Source organism: Anoplolepis gracilipes, chromosome 10, assembly GCF_047496725.1.
Source record: "Anoplolepis gracilipes chromosome 10, ASM4749672v1, whole genome shotgun sequence".
Taxonomy (NCBI): Eukaryota; Metazoa; Arthropoda; class Insecta; order Hymenoptera; family Formicidae; genus Anoplolepis; species Anoplolepis gracilipes.
In genome coordinates, this window is record NC_132979.1 from 7,122,822 (window position 1) to 7,146,504 (window position 23,683).

A 23,683-nucleotide genomic window follows, 5' to 3' on the forward strand; every position below is an offset into this window, starting at 1 on the left:
TACCGAGCAAAATAACAAGGCTAAACGACAAAGAAGGAAAAGAAAACACAAGACCATGGAGATTAATCTATCTAACAAAGACAAGTCAGAGTTTGAACCCACATTTGAACAGCCAATAAAGTCTCAAGATTCTACCTTGAAATTGTCTTATTCCGACGTAGCCAAGAAAAATGTTAGTCGAACACCTTTAGTGGAAAAGGACGACGTTTTAGATGACGTAGTAGCCGAATATTCCTCTCAAACGATACCTCAGATCGAAGTGAAATCGGAGGATATTGCATCGAGGACTGTAATGGAAAGCACGAATGAAGAAGACATTCAAGACATATCAGATATCTCAACTACCTCGAAAACAATACTTACATCGGATCAATTTATAATTGATTCAAATCAGCACATTCCGGAAACAACAGCAGTATCTGAAGCAGCAGTACAAATGCCATTTTCACCTGATAGACCGATGATAGAACCATTACTGATGTCGTCGGAGCAGGAGAAATCGTCCACAATTATAGCTACGCAGTCTCCTGAACCAATGGATACCACTGAAGAGCCATTATCACCGATAGAAATCGAACAATCTATTTTCAGTAAAGAAATCATTGAATCGTTCCAAGCTGAGACTCCGACATACGCCGAAGTGACATCCGAATCGCATAAAAAACTTGCACCAGCCTTGCAGAATACCGAAATATATGAGAGAAAAGAGATGAATTTGTGGCAAGAATCCGTTGCTGAAGTACCATCTCTCAACACTTTGTCTGCAGCTTCTCTTCTAGAAAAAGAATATGACATCAAATCACAATATCAGAGAATACCACAAGCGATGCAAGCTGCTAAAATAATAACTGATCGAGTGAAAAATCTACAGAATACCAACGAATCCAACTTCCTAGGTAACATCTTGCACATCGCACATCTCGAAGAAATCACCACGGAGAAACTCGTGGAAGAACGCTCGTCGGATGTTCGCAAAGAATTGGCACAGCTAAGAAACGCCATAGAAGAAGACGACATGATAATCGTCGAAGAAGCCTTCGTTACCGTCGTCGAAACAATCTCAATTTGGCTGGAGACTATCGAATATCGAGTCTTTCTAAATAAAGAATGTCCGACTGGACCTTCTCCCGAGGATGCAAAAACGTTCGTCGAATTGAAAGACGAAATGAATCTTGTGAAGGAAAATATTTGCGAGCTTGATAACATTTGGAAGCAATTAGAGCCAGGCTATCCGGAACAAGAACGGGAAAGATTACAAAAATGTATGGAAGCTGTTGAGCATCAAATGAAAATCGTCAAGCATATTACAACTGATGAAGAGGAACATGCTAGCAAACAACTCGCAAGATGGGACGAGTTTCTAAATGGCGTCAACAATGTATACAGGTAAGGTATCACGCAAAAATATTAACAATATACAACACTGTTAAATTTTTATTATTTGTTTTAACATATTTTGTTGCACACTTTTTTTTTAAGATAAATTCAGAAATAAAATCCGAAATGAAAATAATTTTAATGCAACTTTTTGTGTCTATTTTTAATTAAAATACTTAATTTTTGTTACAGACTAGTCGACGAACAACGTAAGCAATTTGATTATATAATTGAAAGTGAACATTCCACGCATTGGAAATTACAGGAACTCGATAAATTGGAGAACACAAATCGCTGTCATATGTGGAAGACAAGTAAGCTTCTCAATATTACTTGCGGATTGTTGCGTGATTATCCAGGCAAAATTATCCCCGACGAAACATACGCCGCACACGAAATGACGAAGATCATCGGGCACAATGTATACGTCGAACGAGAGCGTCTTCTCCAATTGCTCGTCTTAGCTGAAGAATACGAGCAAACGCTTCAGGAATTTGCACAAATTACCGACATCGCTGAAAAGTTACTGGACAGTCCGATATCTGTGATGAGCCTGGAATATCTTCAAGAGGAGATGCAAAAACATAGAAAGTTCTTCGTCAACTTAAATCACTGTCGCGCGATTCTCGAATCGCTAGAAGGCAATCTAGACCCTGAGACCAGAGCCAAACATTCAGATCTGCATAAAGAACTTCACGATAAAGCGACAGCGTTGCTCGATCAAGCGGCTTCGAGAGCGCAACAAATGGCATTGGCCACATCACGATGGATGCTGCTGGAGCAAAGTGTGAAAGAAGAGCGAGGATGGCTCCAAGTTGCACATCAACGTGTCCCTGATCTCCAAACAGTGACCTCGATCGATTACGATCAATACATCTCTTTGTATCAAGTTAGTAATTTTATGCTAATTCCGCTAATGCCTACTTACATTGTATCGCCTTCCATAAGTACGACTTTTCATACGTAACTTTCATACGACTGAACGTGTTATCAAAAATTCCGGAAAAGTAATAAAAACATAAGATATCGATATCTTGAATAGTTTCTTAGAAATTGCGTATAATGAAGTTATTAAAATACCTTACATTACAATTTGATCAAGCAATATTTCGTTTAAAAAAATATTAATTCTACAATTTATATATTGTACAATACATAATGTTTTATTCTCCAATGGCACAATTTTTTATATCGTAATTTTCGTAAAAAAATAAGTTTAAACAATACATTTTTTAATGTAAAGACACATACATTTAGCACTTTTTTTTATTACAATATTTTTTGATAAATTAATAATTTTTTAATATTTTACTTTGACAGTTGTGCATAAGCACGAATATATATTTTAATATACTCATATATCAAGAATATTATAATTTAACTATTATTAAAATAGTATAATTATAAATAGAAAGATCTTTTTATCGTTTTATAATCATTAGTTATTACTTGACTCATTGTTAAAAAATTAAAATATATACTGACAAATCTATTAATATGTAGAGGCATTTCTTAAGTTATAATATATAATTTTATTATAAAATACATAATAAAATGGTTTTTAAATTGACTTAATTTAAATCATAATTTAATTTCTATTATTTTTTATCTGCAATACTTGCAATGTCGATAAAAAATATATGTTTAGGGCTAATTTTAATGTCATTCATCACAGATATTGTTTACATTCGACGCTTCTACCATGTAAACTTCAGACGCCTGTTATGAAAGGTTTTATTTACGGAAGGCTGTTCTCGCAGTTATTACTGACAAATCTGTACAGTCTAATTATTCCATAAATTTAACCTTGACGATTTGTTAATTTGTTACGTTTCAGTCTCTATCATCAGATGTAGCAACTCATCGTGCACGATTAATTCAATTATTCGACGTGGCATGTAGTCTCCGTGATCTCATCAACATCGAGGATCCCGAAGATCATTACGGTGAAATCTTGGACGTGATCGTAAAGCTGCAGGACAACATTGACTCCTCCTTGAGAAGGTTACTGGCTTTCAGAGAGAGTTGGAACAGCCAAGAGACATTAACGGATCGTGTGGAACAGTGGATGACAATGGCTGAGAAGGAGCTCGCTATTTTACATGATCCCTCAGGAAGTTCCATGCGCCAGTTTTGGGTAAGCACTTTCTCGTTTCCTTTGGAACTTTATAAATGTTAGTTTTTATAATACGATAATCCAGCAAAAATATTCATTGGTAGTCTATATCTGGACATGCATTTGGGTCACATTTTTCCAACGCATTGGCCTCGTGCCATCGAAGGCACATGTCCGAGAGTCGTATTTTTAGCACGATTAAAATTGGAAATTGAAAATCTTACGTAATCGTTATCATCGTCAAGTCTTTTTTTTTTTTATCGAACAGCTAGCTATGAATTTTAATACAAAATAGTTTCTATGTATAAATATTATACATAATATATGTAGAGGATCTGTTTTTAAATAAAGCACACGTGAATATCTTTAAAATCCAATGTTAATAATTTTTATGAATCTAAATATAAAAAATATGCAAAGACTTTGCTTTAGGCAAAAACTATATACTTTTATGTTAAAAATTGAAAGTACATTTAAAAAATTCTATATCGACATTATTATATGGTTGCAGGAATTGAAGGCACAATATGAGGTTCACAACAACATGCGTAATGAGGCAGACAATTGCTTCGAGCAAGCTTTACGAATTATACCTTTATCAGACGAAATGTTACAGCGACAATTCCACTACGAATTGCAAGGTCGTTGGAACGATATCAGCAATAAGATCAACGAGATTCAGATGGATGTCACTCGCAGCATTTCCTCGGAAGAGATCTCATCAAATGAGAAACTAAAGCTATTCGAAAAGGAGCTGAACGAATTACGAATGACTATCAATAGCTTTTATGGAGTGTTTAAGACAAAAGAGGAGCTCGACTTGTACATCGAGAGACTCACTGTATTATTCGACAGAATCTCTTTCATTCAGGACGAGATAGGTCGATTGGGTCTTTTACCAGCAACAGAAAGCGAAAGAGTTGGGTTTTTGTTATCATCGGCTCGTTGTATAGAGGGACAGATAAGCGAAGAGCTAGATTCGGCGCAACTACTCCGAGAAAAAATTCAACTTCTTCAACGCGGATTAAGTCGCTTCAGGAAGGCCCACAAAAGATTGGCGACAACTCTGGATCAGTGCGAGGGTAGCGAGAAGCAAGAGAGCGACTCGGTGGCCGCGGCTGTGAATCAATGTCAATCAGTCGCAGATGAGTTGGCGATTCTCTGGCAAGATCTAATGGCGTTAAGACAAATGCTGCATAATTTGCCGACTGGCATGAGAGTAACAGTATCGCCGGTAGGCATAGAAAGAGACTTGTCCAACATACAGGATGTACACACCGAACTCGAATCGAGATGCACGCGTCTGCTGTCGTTACTGACAGGCAGATTGGAGTTGTGGCGACGATTTGAAAGACAGTTGGAAATAGTGCAACAATCTGTCCAAGAAGCGGATTATATGATGGAACTGTTAACCGTCCAAGGCTCTGTCGATTACGATCGATTGTTAAAGGCTACAGAACGACTCGAGGTAAGTCATACTGTTTGTTTTTCTCATGACACTTTATGTCAAAGTAAAGCAATGCACAATTTGCTTATTACATTGAAAAATCGGGCAACAAAATCATCAGGGTTTTAATTTTCTAAGTGAAATATTAACGTGTAATTTGTAATATTATATTTTTAATTCGTTGATGGACGCTACTTAATCAAAAGCACTAAATTAAGTATAACACGAGGCAGAACTGGATCTCCAATTTCGAAAGTTTCGAGTAACTTTTCTCCAGGCTTATGGATAGTCAATTAAATTCTTCCCGTCATAGTTTCATGATTCATCAGTTATTAAACAGATGTATATGATAAATACAAAAGTATACACGCGTTACGCGCAGGCGTCGCATTCTCTCTCTCTCTCTCTCTCTCTCTCTCTCTCTCTCACTCGCTCAGACTTGAGAGCCGCGTTATCGCCGCGGCACCTATCAGTATCGCTAGACCCATGGCCACGTTTACGTCGCTGCCAAGAATATCTGTGAACCCGTATAAATATATTTCAGAGCGTGTTGTTGGGTATTTTGACCTGTATTATCGCTCGGTCGTGGCGACAGATAAACGCGCATCATTTGCAAGTCGTTCAAATGTGACCTCGTAATTCTTCACGAACTTGCGCAATTCTTTACCTACTGACTCCTGAAATTTCATTTGAGGAAGAAGAAGCACAATAAATAGCTTCAAGGTAATGTCACACCCAATGTCAATAGATAACGAGCGTTTTCCTAAACGATGCAGAACGTTCCGCGTTACGTGTCAAAACATCAGTCATACACGAAGAGTAGTCGGAACAGGATTTCCGGAGTTGCATTTCTGCATAAAGTTGATATGATATCAGAATAGGAATTGGAGTTAAAAGAACGCGCCGTTTTTAGTGATGATTCAATATAACGTGTTGGTTAATTCAAATGTGTGATAACTGAAACTGTCTACACTTTTATACGATCAAAAATATACCGTGTATCAAAAATAAAATTCGCGAGTTTGATAGGCCAATTGGTAACGCTTCATTGCCTCCGAATAAACGCATTATCTGTAAAAGAAAAAACCGGATATACGTACACACATATATACATATTCATGCGAGACTGACATAAACGTTGCTGGTTCACTACTGTATAAAAATTTGCATACAAGAAGAATTATTCATTACATCTTTATCACTTTGTACATCGTTCTTATCACACGTGTGATTATTTCGAAGCCGCATAAATGAACTCCTTTTCTTGGCTCTTTGCAATCGTTGGAAAAATTCTGTAAAGTTCTTATCGGCTATTTTTGTCCATTTCTTCATATCACGTTCATGATTTTGATTAATATTTCGCCCCCGAATCAGTTATTCTCCGCGAATGCATACGAGAAAATAATTTCGTAGGAATTTATCTCCGTTCGATCATCATCGCGCCTGTTCTTTTTTATACGCAATACCGTTGTGTTATTCATGCATCACGGCATATAAAACAAACCTATACATCTATATCTACATTGATGCATAATATGTACTAAATCAGCATATATTACAGGCGTGCAGTCGTTACAAGCAACAGGTTGCCTGTAACAAAATAATCCACGTAAAGCAAAGAATGTGTACATATGTGCATGCATATAACTCGTGAATCTCTTTTTTATATGTCGTTCGAAATAAAAAGCTATTGCATTAAATATATAATTATTAGCATGCTTTCTTTCGTGACACGACATTATATGTTTATCACAATACATCTATGATCAATCGATATTATAAACAGATATAATAAACATTAGATTAAACGAAATTAATTACACTGATTCTATAAAAAAATTTTATTTGAGCGAATCTTTCTTCAGAAAATTAATTAATATTAAAACAATGTGTGTCTATATATGCTGCAATAATGCATTATAATTATATATAATTAATTGTAACGTCGTTTAATTGCAAGTGATGTGAAATATTTCTCGACTTTCTGAGGAGGTGCAATCACTTCAATTGTTTTAATGTTAATGCATGGGATATAATTTTTTGTAGGAAAATTCATTACTATTGCAATATACACATCTTTAATTAATATATATATATATATATGCATCTTCAAAGATAAATGTATTTGAAAATTTTATTGTGTTTAATGCGACAGATATCACGCATACATCAGCTCTCTAGCGCTTTTTCTAATAATTGATTTTAAAAATAATTATGAAAGATAAGTCCCATTAATGATATAACACGATGATATAATGGGTAAATTATGACACGTGGAGAATCCCGCGTTTAGACTCGTCACTATTTGAACGTATATATATATATAATTTCCTTTTCTAATACTGACTATCGATTTATCTTCATGTCTTATCAAATTTACAGAACGTTGGAAAACTAACATAAACTATCAATTAATATTAATTGTATAAATTTAATTTTACATGTAATGTACAGGAGCAAACAAAGCCCAATAAAACATGAATTATAAATGGTTAGCATAATTTATTTATTTATGAATAAATTATTTTAAAAAATATACAAAATCCACAATATTTTTTTGCATAATAGATTTGTTATATTTGATAAAAATTGGTATTCGATACACCAAGAGGCAGTTTTCACGTATGATTTCATTCGGAAAATTCGTGGAGAGGTGAACGAACCCAAGTCTATGCGACATAGAATTATTTCAACCACGTTCTGACCGAATTTGTAGCCTCGAGACATCTCACGCGCATATATGGTTTGAGGTGTTGCGGTATGTCGCAAATTTATTTATAGCAAGTTTTAAAGCAGAACCGACATACCTATACTTTCTTTGAGTTGTCTGGTGAAGCTTTTAGTAAAGAAAATATAATTTTTATTTTTATTTTCGAAATGTGTAGCATGGAAAGAATGGCTTATATAAATAAGTTCTATTCCTATCAATCTTATTATATATAATGTTCTCTATAAGACTCAAAAATTAACGATAATATTTTTGACAAATTTATTATCTGTCATAAATTATAATTTAAAATATCTTACCTAAAACAGTGTTCATTAAATAGCACAAAAATTCTCTTGATAACACAGTTCAACAAAAAATAACTTTCTTTTCAATACAAAAACAGGCCGTTTTCCATTTTTTTAACACAGAATGCGATACGTTTCCAAGTTGCTCCTATATTAATCATATCACAATTTTAAGGATTTTATAATTAAAGTTGCAAGAAAGAACTACTTTTTATATATTATCATATTATAACTATCATATGTGACATATTGGAGAAATTTTATTGCAAAATTAAGTATATTGTTAGAATCCTTTTAACCATCAAAAATATTGTGTCGACTATGATTAATAAGATACTCATAATTAAATACGGAATCTATTGCAGAAGAATTACGATTTAAAATCATTGAGAGAATTTTAGCAAATAGTTATTAATTATATTTACTCAAATTTAAGGATTTCTCAAGTTACTGAATACGAATTATAATTAAATGTGCAAAAATGGCAAATTCAAAATGTATACCTAAATTTTTCAAAAATTCAAACATTTTTGACACTTATATTAATTCTGTCATTTCGTTCTTATATTTTTTTCCATTTAACAGCAATCTGATTAAAAATAATACCATCAATTTAATTTCTAATACTTGGCAATATTTGCAAAAAATAAACATATTTCTTGTTTTTTGTTTTAAATGACAGGGTCTGAACGGCGATTTGGGCGCCCGAGAGGTTCTCATTGATGAATTACGTGCGGCTGCCGAGCCTCTGCGGGAGAGTTGCGCTGTCGAAGTTCGCGAGAGAGTCGATGCCATAGTAAATGAAGCCGTACAAGCTTGGGAAGACACAAGAGCCGAATTGAGCGCCCTTTGCACCCGATACCAGCACGCGTGCAGACTCTGGCAGCAATACAGGGACTCCAGTGCTGCGGTGAAGGCCTGGGTAGACACTCAAATGAACAGTGTGGTAAACTTGCCGCCGGAGGAGGCAGTCAAGCAGGTCAAGGTACGTGATGCTGACCTAGACTTTTTGTCACTGTCATAAGTTAAATATAAGAAGTTCTTAACTCGTAGCTCACTTTTAAAGATCTACCAGAAACGAAAGACACACAAGAGAACTTGCTGATAAGTAATAGGCAAATGTTCATAAATTATTTTTAAATAATGAAACTAAAGAATGTAATTTTGTTAATCTTTCAACTCTATAAAGTTTAGTTTGCGGAAAAATCTTTTTTTTTTACGTCGCTTAGACCTTGAAAATTATGGATGCTTATACAGAGTATTTTGACAAATGATAAGTGCAACTTATACACGTATATTTTTTATCTAATGAATAATGATGAATAAGAAAGAAAGATAAAGAAAGAGAGAGAGAGAGAGAGAGTGAGAGAGAGAAAGAGAGTAATAAATGCTGACTTGGGTCATATCTGCGAAGAAGTTAAGCAAGAGTTATTAATCAAGTGTATCCGATAACTAAGATACTTGACAAATAATGTCGCAGCTGGGACAATAATAATTTTCCGCGTTTATACTTAAATGCTGATTCAATTTATTGTGTACATTTAAAATAATATGAATCGCATATAATATTGATAATTAATTCTTATATATGTCATATTTTCTGTTTACCTTGTTCAACTTTCATTGCCATTCATATATATTTAAATATTATATATACATATTTTTAAAATATTAAATATTTTTATAATCCGTATCTTTACGCACATCTCAATATATATCTGAAGAAAACTATATTTTCCACGGTAAGGCACAAGTCAGAAATATAAATATCAAGGGATGATAAACACAGATTATCATCCCTTGAATGAAGAAACGCGTCATTTTTTATTACGCGCGCGTACATAGTATTATTATATCTCTACCGTATGCCATCCTGGCACACAAAGAAGGGACGAACAAGAGTGGAGGTTGACTCATCATCACCATCAGTCCTCGCTCACGTATAGTCACATATCGGTTAGCCAAGGGTAGGTCGTTGAGAGAATAGGGGGCAAGAGGGTGAGCCATACGGACGTGCGCATCGATCCCTCGGAGACTCCGCCAGTCTGATTCAGGGCGTTGCGACGTTTACAGCATCCAGCTGTACTCTCGATACACTTTCTCAAAGCACAATCACTTATCTTGACGTAAACACACGCTTCTGTTATCATTCTTCCTTATCGAGAAGATTTTTAAATATTCGCGCCGTATTTGTTAAGCATGCGAGAACGCGAACAGATGCGCGTCCATGAAACGTAAATGTGTGTACATGTGTGTGTGTGTGTGTGTGTGTGTGTGTGTGTGTGTGTGTGTATGACAGTGTATGCGCGTTTATGAATATGCGCATCGACAATTTGGACCATGTGCTCAGACGACGGGAAACTGTGTAACGGCGCACGTGTGTGCCTAGTTTCGGAGCAATATTTTATAAAAACGCGCCTTAAAAGCAGGAAGCATGAGTGACAATCTGGACTAAAAGACATGTGCACGCCGGAGGAAATAAAGGTAACACAATGACAGGCAAGTAGGGAAATGATGAAAGATATAAAAAAATCATGATTGCCCCCTACAGACCGAAGATTCTTGCCGAATGGAACAATGTGACAGAAATAACTTTAGTGCTGCGAAAATCGCGCGTATATCGTCATCGAATTCTGTATTTCCATCACCACTAAAAATATTATTTTATTTTCAACATTAGGCTGCTGATATATTTTTAAAAGCTGTTATTCAAATTTAATATATTAAGAATAAAATATTACAAAATTTCGATAAATATGAATGGAATTAAAAATCTATCCTTGGCATATATTGCAAAATATATATAAGTAAATTAATATATGTTACATCTGTCAAAATAAATGCATTTATGCGAACGTGAAAATCTTGTCACATAACTGATAAATATACATCTTTCGAATGATAATTAATTACTATTAATTAATGTTAATTAACATTGTTTAATTACTGACAAAAAAAAGAATTCTTTTGAGACATTTGAATACTTTGTTTCACTTTTATATAAAATGCAGACAAAAACAGAAGCTTTTCATATCTCTCGAGATAAATTAAAAAAAAAATTATACAAGTATATTAACTATACTTCAACACATTTTATTATATATGTAGAAAAAAGCTAAATATACTATGCAACAGTGAGACATAGAATAATGGAAATTAAATAAATTATATTACATGATACTTTTGCATAAATCGTGAAAAATGCATGAAAAAAAATATTTTGTTTTTTATTATTTGTGAAATAATTATACCTCTCATAGAAATATAAAATGCATTTCTCAATAAAGAATTATATATATATATATATATATATATAGTGATAGATTTCAAATGCAGAGTATTATTTTTTTTAGTAAACTTTGTTCCCGTACAGAAGAAATAATGAATACACACTACATGTGTCTATAAATAGCGATAAAAGAGAATAAACACACGCTTTCTGTACAGTAACTCTACTTCTTTTGATTGTCGGTTTTAAACTGAAGAGAAAAAGAAATTTACACGTTTAATTTTGTAATAATTAATACATTAATATACAAAAATTACTAATAATTATATTTTAAATTCACCAAATAATAAAAGCCACAGATGAAAGGATGGTAGTAAATTTCAATTAAAAATTAATTTTTCTTGCAACTAAATAGTTGTGCAACAAGATACAAATTTTTTTAATGTGGTACCAAATGATTAAATAAATCTTATTTCGAAATTTATTTAAATAATCCTGTCATATTTCTTTAAAGTGTAGGTTTAAAAAACTAGACCAAAGACACTGAGAATCGAGAATCAAATTCGAGCCTTATTTCGCTCGTCGAGTGACTGTTCTTACTATTAAACTATTCAAATCTCACACTTCGATATTACTTACGCATTTTGCTCTCTTTCTCTTTCTCTCTCTTTCATATATGTTTAATAATAACCAACATAAGTTTCTTGAAATTATGCGCAATCACACTACATCTGGCTTTTACTTCCTACTAGCCTAGGAATTAAATTACATTTGATATAAAAGCCGTATTAATTTTTTTACTTAACTTTAATAATTATATATATATAAATTGTTTAAATATATTGTTTTATATACATATACATATAAATATATAAATATACGATATATATTCTTAATAAATATAATACTAAATATATATTTACTATCTTATAACTATACTGACTTTTTAATTTTAATAATAATTTTAAATATGTTATTAAATATATGAAAATTTATTGCTACTATTAGAAATTATTATTGCAATTAACATAGTGAGAATTATCAGATATTATTGGAGTTTTAGCTGAGTTGAATCAGAGACCAATAAATTTGATTGAGAGGAAATTTGAGTTAGTTCTGGTTTTCCTGGTTTTAATATTGAATATCTTAGTGGAGGATTTACTTTAATTTTTTAGCAGAATATGGCATATTTTTTTAAAAATTTTATTAGAATTATATTATTTACTAATTTCGTATATAATTTTTATAAAAACCTAAGAAAAACAATTTTAAATTTTTTATATATCTTGAGAGGATTTACTACTCTGACATGATAAAAAATAAGATATAAAATTTAAAAAATAATAAATGATGCTTAAAATTATGAAAAATAAGACTGTAATAATAAATTATAAAAAATAATATAAGATTATAAAAATTATTACGTAACAATTACAACACAACATTTATATGCTATTCGTATAAAATTAAGATTTAAGATTTAAATTCGAAATTTACTCAAAGAAGGGACTTTCTCCCGATATACTTGAGTATGCAGGCGTACTATTAAATTTGGAATATTTTGAATTCATTTCAGATTTGCGAGGAGACATTGGCGGAACACAAGGAGAGATTGGCGGAACTACGTGGTCTAGTAGCACAGATTGCTTCAGACGTAGGCCTGAATGCCGATGGACCCCTGCATTGCGAAGTCGAAGCGCTCGGTCAACGACTCGAGGATGTTCGGGAAACCTTGTCGACTCTCGCGGATACGGTAGATGCCCATGTTCTCAATCAGGAACTTGCCCGCGGTGATCTATGCCAAACCAAAAATTTTCTAGACTCTGTCCAACAGGTATGTGCCTCCGATCATGATGCTCCTACTTGTGTCTAATCATATGTCAATCTCTTTCATTCATTATAACATGAGAAAAATTACGATTTTATACTTATATATACTTAATCATTATAAGTGTTATAATAATATGTGTACGTAAGTATAAAATGGTAAGTTTTCTTTAATGTAAAAAAAAAGAGGAAAAAATTTTAAATAGAAAAAAATAATAAGAGAAAGAGAAAAATTTAATAAATTCTAAGGGATGCAAGAGATTTCGATTTTTGACACACACCCAATTTTATACATATGTATACATGACGATATAATTTCACAAGAGTTTTTGCGAGGGTGTGTATCCAGGGTGTTAGTTAATTATCGTAGCATATTTTATTGTACATGTGCGAGAAACGAAATTCAAAACCTTGGAGAACAAGACCTTCCTCGAATATCTCACAATTAAAATATTTTTCAAGGATCGATGTACACATTTCCCGGTACTTAGAAAGTGATAGTTAGATTCATAGCGTTAGGCCGCTTTAGTCTGATGTATTAACGCGTCCGTCAAGTTCTCGGGCGGTGCACCATTGGTGCTTGGCACAACCTCGATCATCGCTTCGCACGCGCGTTTATATTTTAATCGCAGTAGTTCCGAAACAATTTGTTATGTCAAGGCCGAAGGGCTTAACCCGTGGTGGCAATTACATCAGTCACGAAATCTGCAACAGCTGAATGGCTGCAACGCCCGAAACTTTCCAACTTGAGAATTGGCCGCGTCGAGTTACATTTTTCAATGCAAATACATGGCGTTCATTGTCAACGTTGATCGTATATAAAAAATCGATTATATGCGATCACACTTGCGAAGAGGATGTGTCACATTATTAAATCATGATTTCGAAATGTTTAAAAACTCTGCTTAACAAACATACAAATCGCGTTATGTTTTACTGGCACCATTGCCAAAGATTCGCCAAATCAATTTTGTACGTCAAATTTATTCGTCTCCTTTTTTTCATTCTTATCTATTTCATAAGAATCTATCTCGAATCAACATAATCAGAGGAGCTTGTCCGTCAACTTTCAGAATCTGATGACGGTGGGTCAAGGCGAATCTAACGAGCAGCTGACAGTGCTGCGGAATCATCTTCTCGCGTTAACTCGAACTGAACCGCAGCTTCAATTCATCAAGGATCGCGCGTTAGATATGTCTGTACAAGAACCGTCAGTGGTGGAGGTGATTCGATTATGGCAGCGTGTGTTTCAAGAAACCTTCCAACAGTATCATCGTTTGTCGACGCGATTGATTCGTTCGCAAGACGTAATCGCCGCACTGAAACTCTGGGAGGAATATCTGACACATGTGCAGGACTTCCTGTCGACCGGCGTGCCAAGTGACTACAATGGTCTGTCGGAACATCGAAATCTCTGCGAGATTCATCGGAAACTCCTACCTGAGCAACAAAATCTCATGTTAACGGTACGGCAAGAGGAAGAGCCTGACAGGTCGGTCGTCGAGCAGTTCAACGCTTTGACAAGTCTGCACAACGAGACGCTGGCGAGAATATTAGAACGACACACGGCGGTACGCGATAGAATATCGGCCTGGGACAAGTACAGGCTGGATCAAAGTAAGCTGCTAACATGGCTAAAAGAAGTCGAGAAAGAAAGGCAACGTATGCACCTGCAGTTTATTCATCTGAGACGACTCGACAAGATCTTGCAGAGAATTCAGGCGTTGTTGGATAAAGTACCAACCGGCGAGACTCAGATAGAGTCTCTTCAAAAGCAGCAGGAGTATCTCCTGACTAATTGCGAAGAGGCGCTAGCCGTCTCAATACGCATGGAACACGCCGCGAATGCACAACGGATTGCCAATCTGCGCGCCGGTCTCGAGACCTGGAGGGATTTCGTTCAGAGAGTGCAAAAGTTGTATGAGGAACACATCGAGCAGTCCAACGTAATTACCGCAATCTTCCAAGAAATTAGCCAGGCGCTGAGTGCGGCTTTTCACGCGAAACCAACGAGTCTATTCAAGACGAAGGAGCAATTAGATTCACTTCAGCATTTGAGAATTCGCCTGGCTGATGCACAACGCAATCTCGAATCTCTCGGAGTCATTACTGAACAATTGAGAGAATGTTTAAGCCCGAGCGACATGAAGACGTTAAACCAGCACGACGCACTTCTGTCACAGCAATACGGCGACCTTGAGTATCAGTTAGCCTTGTTAGCGTACAGACTTGCAGAACGTTGCAATCTTCATGGTCGATGGGAAAATAGACTAAATAAATTTTTGTCATGGATAGAAGACACCACAGTCCGCATGCAAGATACCAGTACAATAGCGTTGGACGAGCCTGAGGAGACGGTGAAGCGACTCGCAAATGAGCTGCAAGCGGAGATGAACTTGAAACAGCGCGAACTCGAATGGTTGCAAAACACCGGACAGGAGCTGATAGATATCGCGGAAGAGACGGAGAAAGCAAAGCTTCAGCGATCCTTGGCCGAAGTCAATGAAAAATGGAATCATCTGATGGTGAACGGCCAAGCGAAAGCTAACAAGCTAGTCGATCTAATTCAAACTATGAACTCGTTACTCAAGAAGATAGTTGATCTCCGAACTTGGTTGACAAGCATTGAAGGTCAATTATCAGAGCCTCTCATAATCGAGAAACCCATGCAGAAAGGTATCGATAAGAAGCTTGAAGATCACGAATATCTCAAGACTACCATCGAAGGTGAAAGCGGTAATTTCAGTCGAGTGTTGAACCTATGCGAGATCCTGCTGAGCGATTGTGACACATGGAAAGCTTCCTTTAACACAGACGCGATCCAAAATGGTATGAACAATCTGGAGAGACGATGGAAAGCCATATGCGTCAAATCCACTGAGCGTAAAAAAAGGATCATAATGATTGGAAAACTGCTACAAGAACTAGACAAATCTCGACACGAGTATGAACCGTGGCTATCCAAAACGGAGAAGTCTCTGTCAGAGCTGGAGAAAAATCTTACCGAAGTCTCGAAGGAAGAATCAGAAAAATTAATGGAGAAAGCTAAGTCGCTCGCTAGAGATATCGAGGCGCATCAAAAAGCCTTGAAGATGCTCGAACAAACATTTGGACGTTTGGCCAAGTCCGGACTGGATCCCGATAATTTCAGATCGCTCACGAGCGAGACGCGGAAGATCATTGACAGGTGGTTGGCTGTCGGAATGAAAATCAACGCAATTATCCCGAGCCTCCAACAGGAACAGAAGACCTATCGCGAGTTCGTATACATACATGGTGCCGCGGTGGTAGGTCTAACGCAGGTAGACGTTCGTTTAACACAGATGCAACACCTCGCTACGCCCGAGGAGAAATCATCCCTGCGACGAAGGCGTCAACAGTTGAGGGAGATTGAAGAAGAGCTCGACACTCAAAATGTCACGTTGCGAAAGGCGGACGAGCTAGCGTTGCGGGTCATGCAGGAGAGCAATTCTGACGACGTGGCCGCGATTCAGGAACTGGTAGACGAATATCAATTATTGTGGCGGGACATCAAGGAGCGGGTAACCATGCTGAGAGCGGACTTGGAGATGCAAGAGAGATCGGAAGTTGACGAGGCGGTGCAAGTAGAGACCTTAAAATTCGAGCAGGATACCGCAGTTCAAGTGGATACTCTACCGAGACTTACTAAAATCACCTCGTGCGATGCTTATCTGATAGAACTAGAGGCTGCTTTGAATGAATGCAATAATGCCCTGAACACTCTGGAAGCAGCCGTCACACCTGATCCTGTTTCCGGTCCTGGACTCAACGCAGCTGCTAAGACTATCGTAAGATTTTTATTCACTAAACAATAGCATGTTTTGTTCATATATGTGTACATATTTATCTGCAATCGAATTCAAATGAACACCTATACTATTAATCAAATATATCAATCTATTTTTTTCTATCTTAAAGATCTATTTAAGAAATGAAAGATTGAGGAAATAATGAAATTAAAAAATGTCTAAAATTAGAATGATCGTGTGTTTAAATAATAAAAAATAATGATCAAGAAATGAATTAGAACGAAATAATAAATGTTAAATATCTTCGATCTATTTTCTTGCTGTGAAAATTCTTACAAGCTAACGCTATTGCAGGCTAAACTTATTGGAAGTTGCCAGTCTTCAATAGAACTGGTACGTCACTTTCACACTCTGCTCATGGAAGATGGCAAACTGAGTTTAGGAGTTGCTAAAAGTAGCGAGGTAACAACACTAGCAGCGCGATACGACACACTCATTGCATTAGCAAGAGCACGTGAACAGCAAATTAGAGAGCTCAGGTAAAGTCTTTTTTTCCATTTTAATGTTCAACAAGTGTAAATAATGCTTTATTAAATTACAAATTGTTGAAAATATTACTTGACGAATTAAAGAAGCATGAACTGATTGTTTATAATTGTTTACAAAAATAAACAGAAATAGTTGTGTATAACGTGATCCTCGAGTGCTGATTCTCGTTATTATTGAAGTGCATATCTTGCATGCTTGATGAACCTTCAAAGTCAATCTTCTCGAGAATGAAACCTTGTATGAAAAAAATTTATTCTACAATTTCGACTTATATTTGCATGGAAAAATCACTTCCATTATTTGTACTACGATTATTAATAAATTCCTGTAGATATATATACACATATACTATTACTTCTTATTTCACATATATATTTGATATTTATTTTCAACAATATCTTATAAAATTATAAATATAATATATATGTAATTAAATTAAATAAAATATATAATATATAATTATAAATATATATAGAAATATATCATCCATTCATATACGCAATGCAGTAACTTTTTTAATTTCCATGCCCCATTAACACCTGATAAATAATAAATGCTAGATTATAATACTATTTCTGCGACAATATCGTAAGCACTTCTTTTTCTATTGCTTCAATTTTTTTATTTTTTTCGCTATTAATATTGATTTGCATAATTTTTAATGCTTAGTTAAACCAATAAAAATAATACCTATCCGTTATTCCATACAGATCGCCCATCACCGATGCTTACGCTTTTCCATGTGATCAGTGAGTAACTAATCATGCAAAAAATTTTAATGTATTAATCCCGAAATCAGACTTATTTTAAGAGACTTATTAAGAGATGCGTTTTCAAAAAATCTTTAAAAAAACCCTAAAATTGTTTATTATTTATATAATAAGAATGTTATTATATATACATATAAAATAGTTATAGTATAATAAATATAAAATAAATTTAATTTATAAAAATAAATAAAATGTGTAGGACTTAAAGAACAGTTAATAGATATTTATAAATAAAGTCAAAACAACAAAATAATTTGTTGTTTCAAAGTTTGACTTTATTTAAATATTATAGATATCCGTTAACTGCTTTATTTATAATGAATTTACCGCGTTTAAATATTAATATTTCATAAATATAAAATTTATATTTATAAAATATATGTGCTAAATAATAAATAACATTTATAAAATATTTAATTTACTTAAATGATAATTTCAAAAAATTACTTTTTATAATTATTTTTTATATACATTAATGGTGATAATCACAATTATAATTCTTACAGCGATAACGGCAGATTGACCTGTCCACTATGTTCTCATCGCAATTGGGCTCAGCTGGATAATGATTTCTGGCGTTTGGATAAATGGTTAGAGTATGCCGAGGGTACGCAAAGTGAACAGCATTCACCACCCAGCGACATAGAACAACTGGAAGACGTGATTCAAGATCATCGCGAATTCCTACTTGATCTTGATAGCCACAAGAGTATTGTAACAAGTTTAAACATAGTCGGTGCTCACTTGGCTGACCATACCGAAGACATGGAACGCGCGAAAGAGCTCCGTAGCCGATTGTCTGTAGCGAATAATAGATGGGAAAAAATTTGTACATCTGCCACGCAATGGCAAGAGCAGCTGCAACACGCTCTCATGACAAATCATCAGTTTTACCGAATTATCGAAGAGTTGTTAGCCTGGCTCGAGCGCACCGAAGTCAGTATTCGAGCCAGCGAACCGATTGATCTGACTGAATCCACCAACCTTATAGAAGTAAAATATAATAAATTTAGGTAAAAATTATATAGATGTATCGATTTGCATATCGAAAAGTAAATTTTCATATAAAAACATACGATACAAAATTCTTATTTTATCTTTATTTCAGGGAATTGCGGAGCGATCTTGAACGTTGCGAGCCGCGAGTGATATCGTTACAAGAAGCGACTAATCATCTTTTAGAAGAACAGACGGAAACTAGAACACGTTTGCAGGAACTACGATTAAGACTGCAGTCGTTAAGAAGACTAACCGGAATTTATACTCTTAAATTGGGAGCTGCCCTTGGGCTAGACCCGCAAGATGTTGGTCTCGCCGCTACATCAACATCTCTAGCATCCCTTTCACATGACGTAAGTTAAATTAGCCATACTGATAAATCTGTGTCTAACTAAAACAATGATCGTTGTATAATTTCATTAATCTATAAGTATTACTATTGAGCTTATACATGTAGTTCTAAAGCAAATTTCGCATGATATGATTGATGACACTGGTATATATATATATATATATATATATGTATATTATATTTAGACTCTCTTTAAGGATAATTGTATATGATATTGGCATACATAGTATTATGGAATTATAAAATTCTCAACAAAGGTATTTGTAATTGGAGATTAAAAAAAGATTTTGTATCAAGCTATTGTGAAAAAAAAAATCTGATTCAATAATCAATAATGTATCATCATTTAATCACATATTAACATATAAAATGGAATTATACATACAAAATGACTTATATATATATTATGATCACTTAAAGTATTATCTTGAGTAATTATTTTCTTGAAAAATGAATTTTATGGATTTGTTCAGTTTTAAGAGTTGATAAAGTGACAGAAACAAATATTTTTAATCGATTTTCTAAGGTAAATTTTTTATTCCTATCTTTTTTAATGGAACCGATCATTTTTATTATAAATCCTTTTTGTAGGATTTTTGTCCAAAAAATTCTTGCATTTTTATTCATTCAAGATCATTTATAAAATAAGAACCAATAAAATTTTTGTTTCCATAGAGGCACTTCACATCATCGCATACTTAGAAAAGTTACTTTATAAAAATAACTTGCTCGTTATCTCATTACAATTACGCTAAAAATAATAACTATTATACTTGGAAAAATCCACGTTTTATTGATATCTTTATCTTTCAAACAAAAAAAATAGTTTAATTTACAAGATATTTCAATTTATTTTTAAAAAATCGTTCCAGAAATGTACGATGTAACATCTTTCTAATAACGAGAATTTGTTGTTGAAAAATATATTTGGAATGAAACACTATTTCGTTTCAATACAAATTTTTCCATTATTTTTTTTCTAAGATTGCGACCTTCAATCACTATATAATTTGTGTTAAACTTTTCATTTTAAACATATAAATCATAATCTTGATATTTCGTTATATTAAAAATATTATCCTCAATTTATTTTTCTTTTCTTTCTTAAAGAGTAATATAAGTCAAATATGTCGATGAATAAAAAGCGAGTATTTACATTTTATAGTTTCTACAATAATCACCTTTATATCACTCGAAAAAAGAATTATATTTGCTTTTATTTATATTTCTATGTAGGTATTTATTGTCAATTATTGCACAATGTATTGTTGATAAAATCACACGAATTAACTTTTCAAGGCGAGAAGCTTCATCCAACTATTAAAAGACACGTGGATATTGATTTTCTATTTATTGACAGGGATGACGCTTCTACGCCTAAATTATTCGTAGTAATCACTTGCACAGTATCTTATTGTTTGTGTTTTCTGTTTTGTTAAACTGTAGCTACTCGACGAAGCTGCCTCTGGAACTGATCAGCCTCACACTACCAGCACAAAGTATGTTATTTTCTTTTTTCATCTTTTATTGCATAATATTTGTAGATTAGCAAAATGGTAAAATTTTATTTATTGCGCGCGCGTGAAGGTACGTATGTGCATATGTATGTATGTATATATGTACACAAATAAACGGTATATATAGAATATATACATATATAATTTGCCACTCTGTGTGTTGCATATAAAATGGTCTGGTATTTAAATGATCCATTTTTATTTCGGCAAAATTTTTAATTAGAAAAAAATTCTACACAAAAAAGGGTTTTATGAAGAAATATGGAATAAGGAAAAATATATTCGAAAAGAATGTAAAATGATTTTTGAAAATTCACGTAAAAGTCATCTTTTTAAGATCAATTTTTTAAATAGAAACTTTCATTTTTTTATTGCAGATATTCATAATCTTGATGTCAAAACATTTCGCAAACACTTATAAATTCTTTTTAAATAAGAATTTTATAAATTACAATAAACAAATCTTTAAAGTTTACTGCTGATATATTAAGTATTATGAAAAATGTATATGGGAGTTTTTAAATATTAAAACACACGTGGCAATATATATACGTATCTATATAAGAGAATTAAATTTTATAGTGAATATAAGTTTTTTTTACTCACAACTGGCGTAGTTTTCCGGCATCACTTTAGTGTCATCACATTTGTAAGAAAAACAAGTTGAAGAAACACAGTACAGTATACAATTAATATTAAAATCATTCTTCTTTATATAATAATTTTTGATGGTAATACTATAATTTCAAGAAAATATTTCCATCGGGACACTGCGTATAAATTATATCACATAGCGGCATATTTCTCCCTCCTCGGAAATAAAACCCTAATGTACTTGTAATAAAAATGACGGTAATTAAATACTTTTGTTCCAGCGGAAAAACTCCATTTAATTTTTCATGATTGCAAACTTGTTTTAGTGGTGACGAAAACGACCGAGCAGTATTGGCACGCGGATACCGCTTCCTAGGAAGAGTCCTACGAGTTTCTCTCCCAATACAAGCGCTAATGCTATTATTGCTTGGCGTCGCATCGTTAGTACCGTCAGCAGAAGAAGATTACAGCTGTATGCTCTCTAATAATCTCGCCAGGAGCTTTACGCCGATTGCCTTTTACCCGAATGGACCGCCACCGGTATAATGAATGAACGCGATGTACATACTTAATATTTCACTGTCATTTCACTATAAAAGTGTGTGACTCGAAATTGATCCTCCACAAATATTAGCAGCAAGCCAATATATGAAGCATAACAATCAAATTTCTTTACTTTCCCTCTGCAATCAGAGATAAAAAAAATTCGTATCATCCTACAATAAGTTTGGCTCATTAATATTTCCCTCGATCGCAAATATACATATTATATATATATATATATATATATATATATATATATATAGAAAAATCTTTGTATAATATAAATATACTAATTTTACATATGACGTATTTCTACGTAAATTATGTAACGGACCAAGCGGTGATTGAGAATATGTATAAACCGCACGATAAGAACAGATTCTTAATTGTATATATTCAATGTTGTATATCCTCCCGATGTTTCGCTATGTAATCTTTATGCTCTTTCCACGCGAAATTTGCGTGGAAGTCGAGTATTTCATAATGAATCCTCAAGAAAATATTCGTTGTAAAAATATCAGATGATTTGCCTTCGAAGCGTTCGAATATATACATATATATTAAACTTATAATCATAATCAAACGACGTTCCACGATTAATTGAAATTAAAATATGACTTCTACATAACGTCATGCTTCGCGTTCGCCAATTTCTATTGTACAGAGTTTATTTTTATTTCTAAACGCGATATGTGTATACAACGAAACATGATAAGAAAGAACTTTATAATATGATACATTTCTCGAACATGTAATAAGATACATATGGGTGCGTTGAACTTGGATTAACGCTAGTTTATACTATATTCAATATTCATGATAGAGAAATGATAATAAGAAATAACTTGCCTAACTTTATTTTTTATACGTTGCGTTTATATCGAAACATCGCGTTGAATCGATTTTGGAGAGCAGTGTCCGACTTGGAACTTGGAATCTCTCTCTTCTTCTCCTTCGATTCAATGTAATATTATGATAGTTATAATGGTGCTAATTCAGAACGCAATCTCTTTTATAAGGGAGAACGGCTTGAAAAAGAACATCAATAGCAATCGATTTGCTGTTACATTAATATTCCAAGAATAAAGTTAAAAGAGAAGTTATAATGACTGTGTGATCTATTTGTAAGTATGACGACAAAAATATAATATCGACAACGCACAGAACAAACGCATTTAATTAATTCATCTTGTGAAGATTAACTAGCTTTTAATGCTCACTAGTTACGCTAGTTTACTTATTTTGAATCTTACATTCATTATAAGATAAGATGTTGAAACATTTCATGTATGTATGTGTGTATACAGTGTTTCAAATCTCCAAACATTTTTTCAATAATAGATTTTTTGGCCAATTTAGAGACAGTTTTTCCTCTAAAAAAATGTACAGAAAATCTTGCCACCATTTGTCTTATTAATTAAGCTTTAAATTAAAATCCTTATTTATATTAAAATGAATTTCAGCTATAACGTTAACTAAAATGTTGTCGTGTTAATGTTTTAATCTTACTAAAGTTTAATTAATAAAAGCCTCCATTTTCTTCAATCACTTATAATCGGAATTTATTGATATTTTCAT

General features: G+C 33.6%; 1 protein-coding gene across 3 annotated transcripts; it reads left to right on the forward strand.

Annotated features, from left to right (window-relative positions):
- The first annotated feature begins 5,407 nt into the window (after nucleotides 1-5,407).
- Nucleotides 5,408-23,275, forward strand: LOC140669889 (muscle-specific protein 300 kDa-like). 3 transcript variants are annotated; one of them, XM_072900083.1, is made up of 10 exons: nucleotides 5,408-5,663; nucleotides 8,638-8,940; nucleotides 12,761-13,018; nucleotides 14,085-16,820; nucleotides 17,136-17,320; nucleotides 18,041-18,079; nucleotides 18,607-19,113; nucleotides 19,209-19,452; nucleotides 20,898-20,950; nucleotides 21,889-23,275. In XM_072900083.1, the coding sequence occupies exons 2-10, from the start codon at nucleotides 8,890-8,892 to the stop codon at nucleotides 22,106-22,108; spliced, it is 4,293 nt and encodes a 1,430-aa protein (XP_072756184.1). In that variant the 5' UTR covers nucleotides 5,408-5,663; nucleotides 8,638-8,889; the 3' UTR covers nucleotides 22,109-23,275. The 3 variants fall into 3 exon arrangements, with proteins under 3 accessions (XP_072756184.1, XP_072756185.1, XP_072756186.1); XM_072900084.1 differs by lacking the exon at nucleotides 5,408-5,663 and adding an exon at nucleotides 7,547-7,698; XM_072900085.1 differs by lacking the exons at nucleotides 5,408-5,663; nucleotides 8,638-8,940 and adding an exon at nucleotides 10,254-10,439.
- The last annotated feature ends 408 nt before the right edge of the window (nucleotides 23,276-23,683 follow it).

Excerpts from the sequence above, each read along its gene's own strand:
- LOC140669889 (XM_072900083.1), top strand. The coding sequence starts at position 8,890 with ATGAACAGTGTGGTAAACTTGCCGCCGGAGGAGGCAGTCAAGCAGGTC. Across the intron at positions 16,821-17,135 it reads ACGCAGCTGCTAAGACTATC|GCTAAACTTATTGGAAGTTG; the intron begins GTAAGATTTTTA and ends ACGCTATTGCAG. Across the intron at positions 17,321-18,040 it reads CAGCAAATTAGAGAGCTCAG|ATCGCCCATCACCGATGCTT; the intron begins GTAAAGTCTTTT and ends TATTCCATACAG.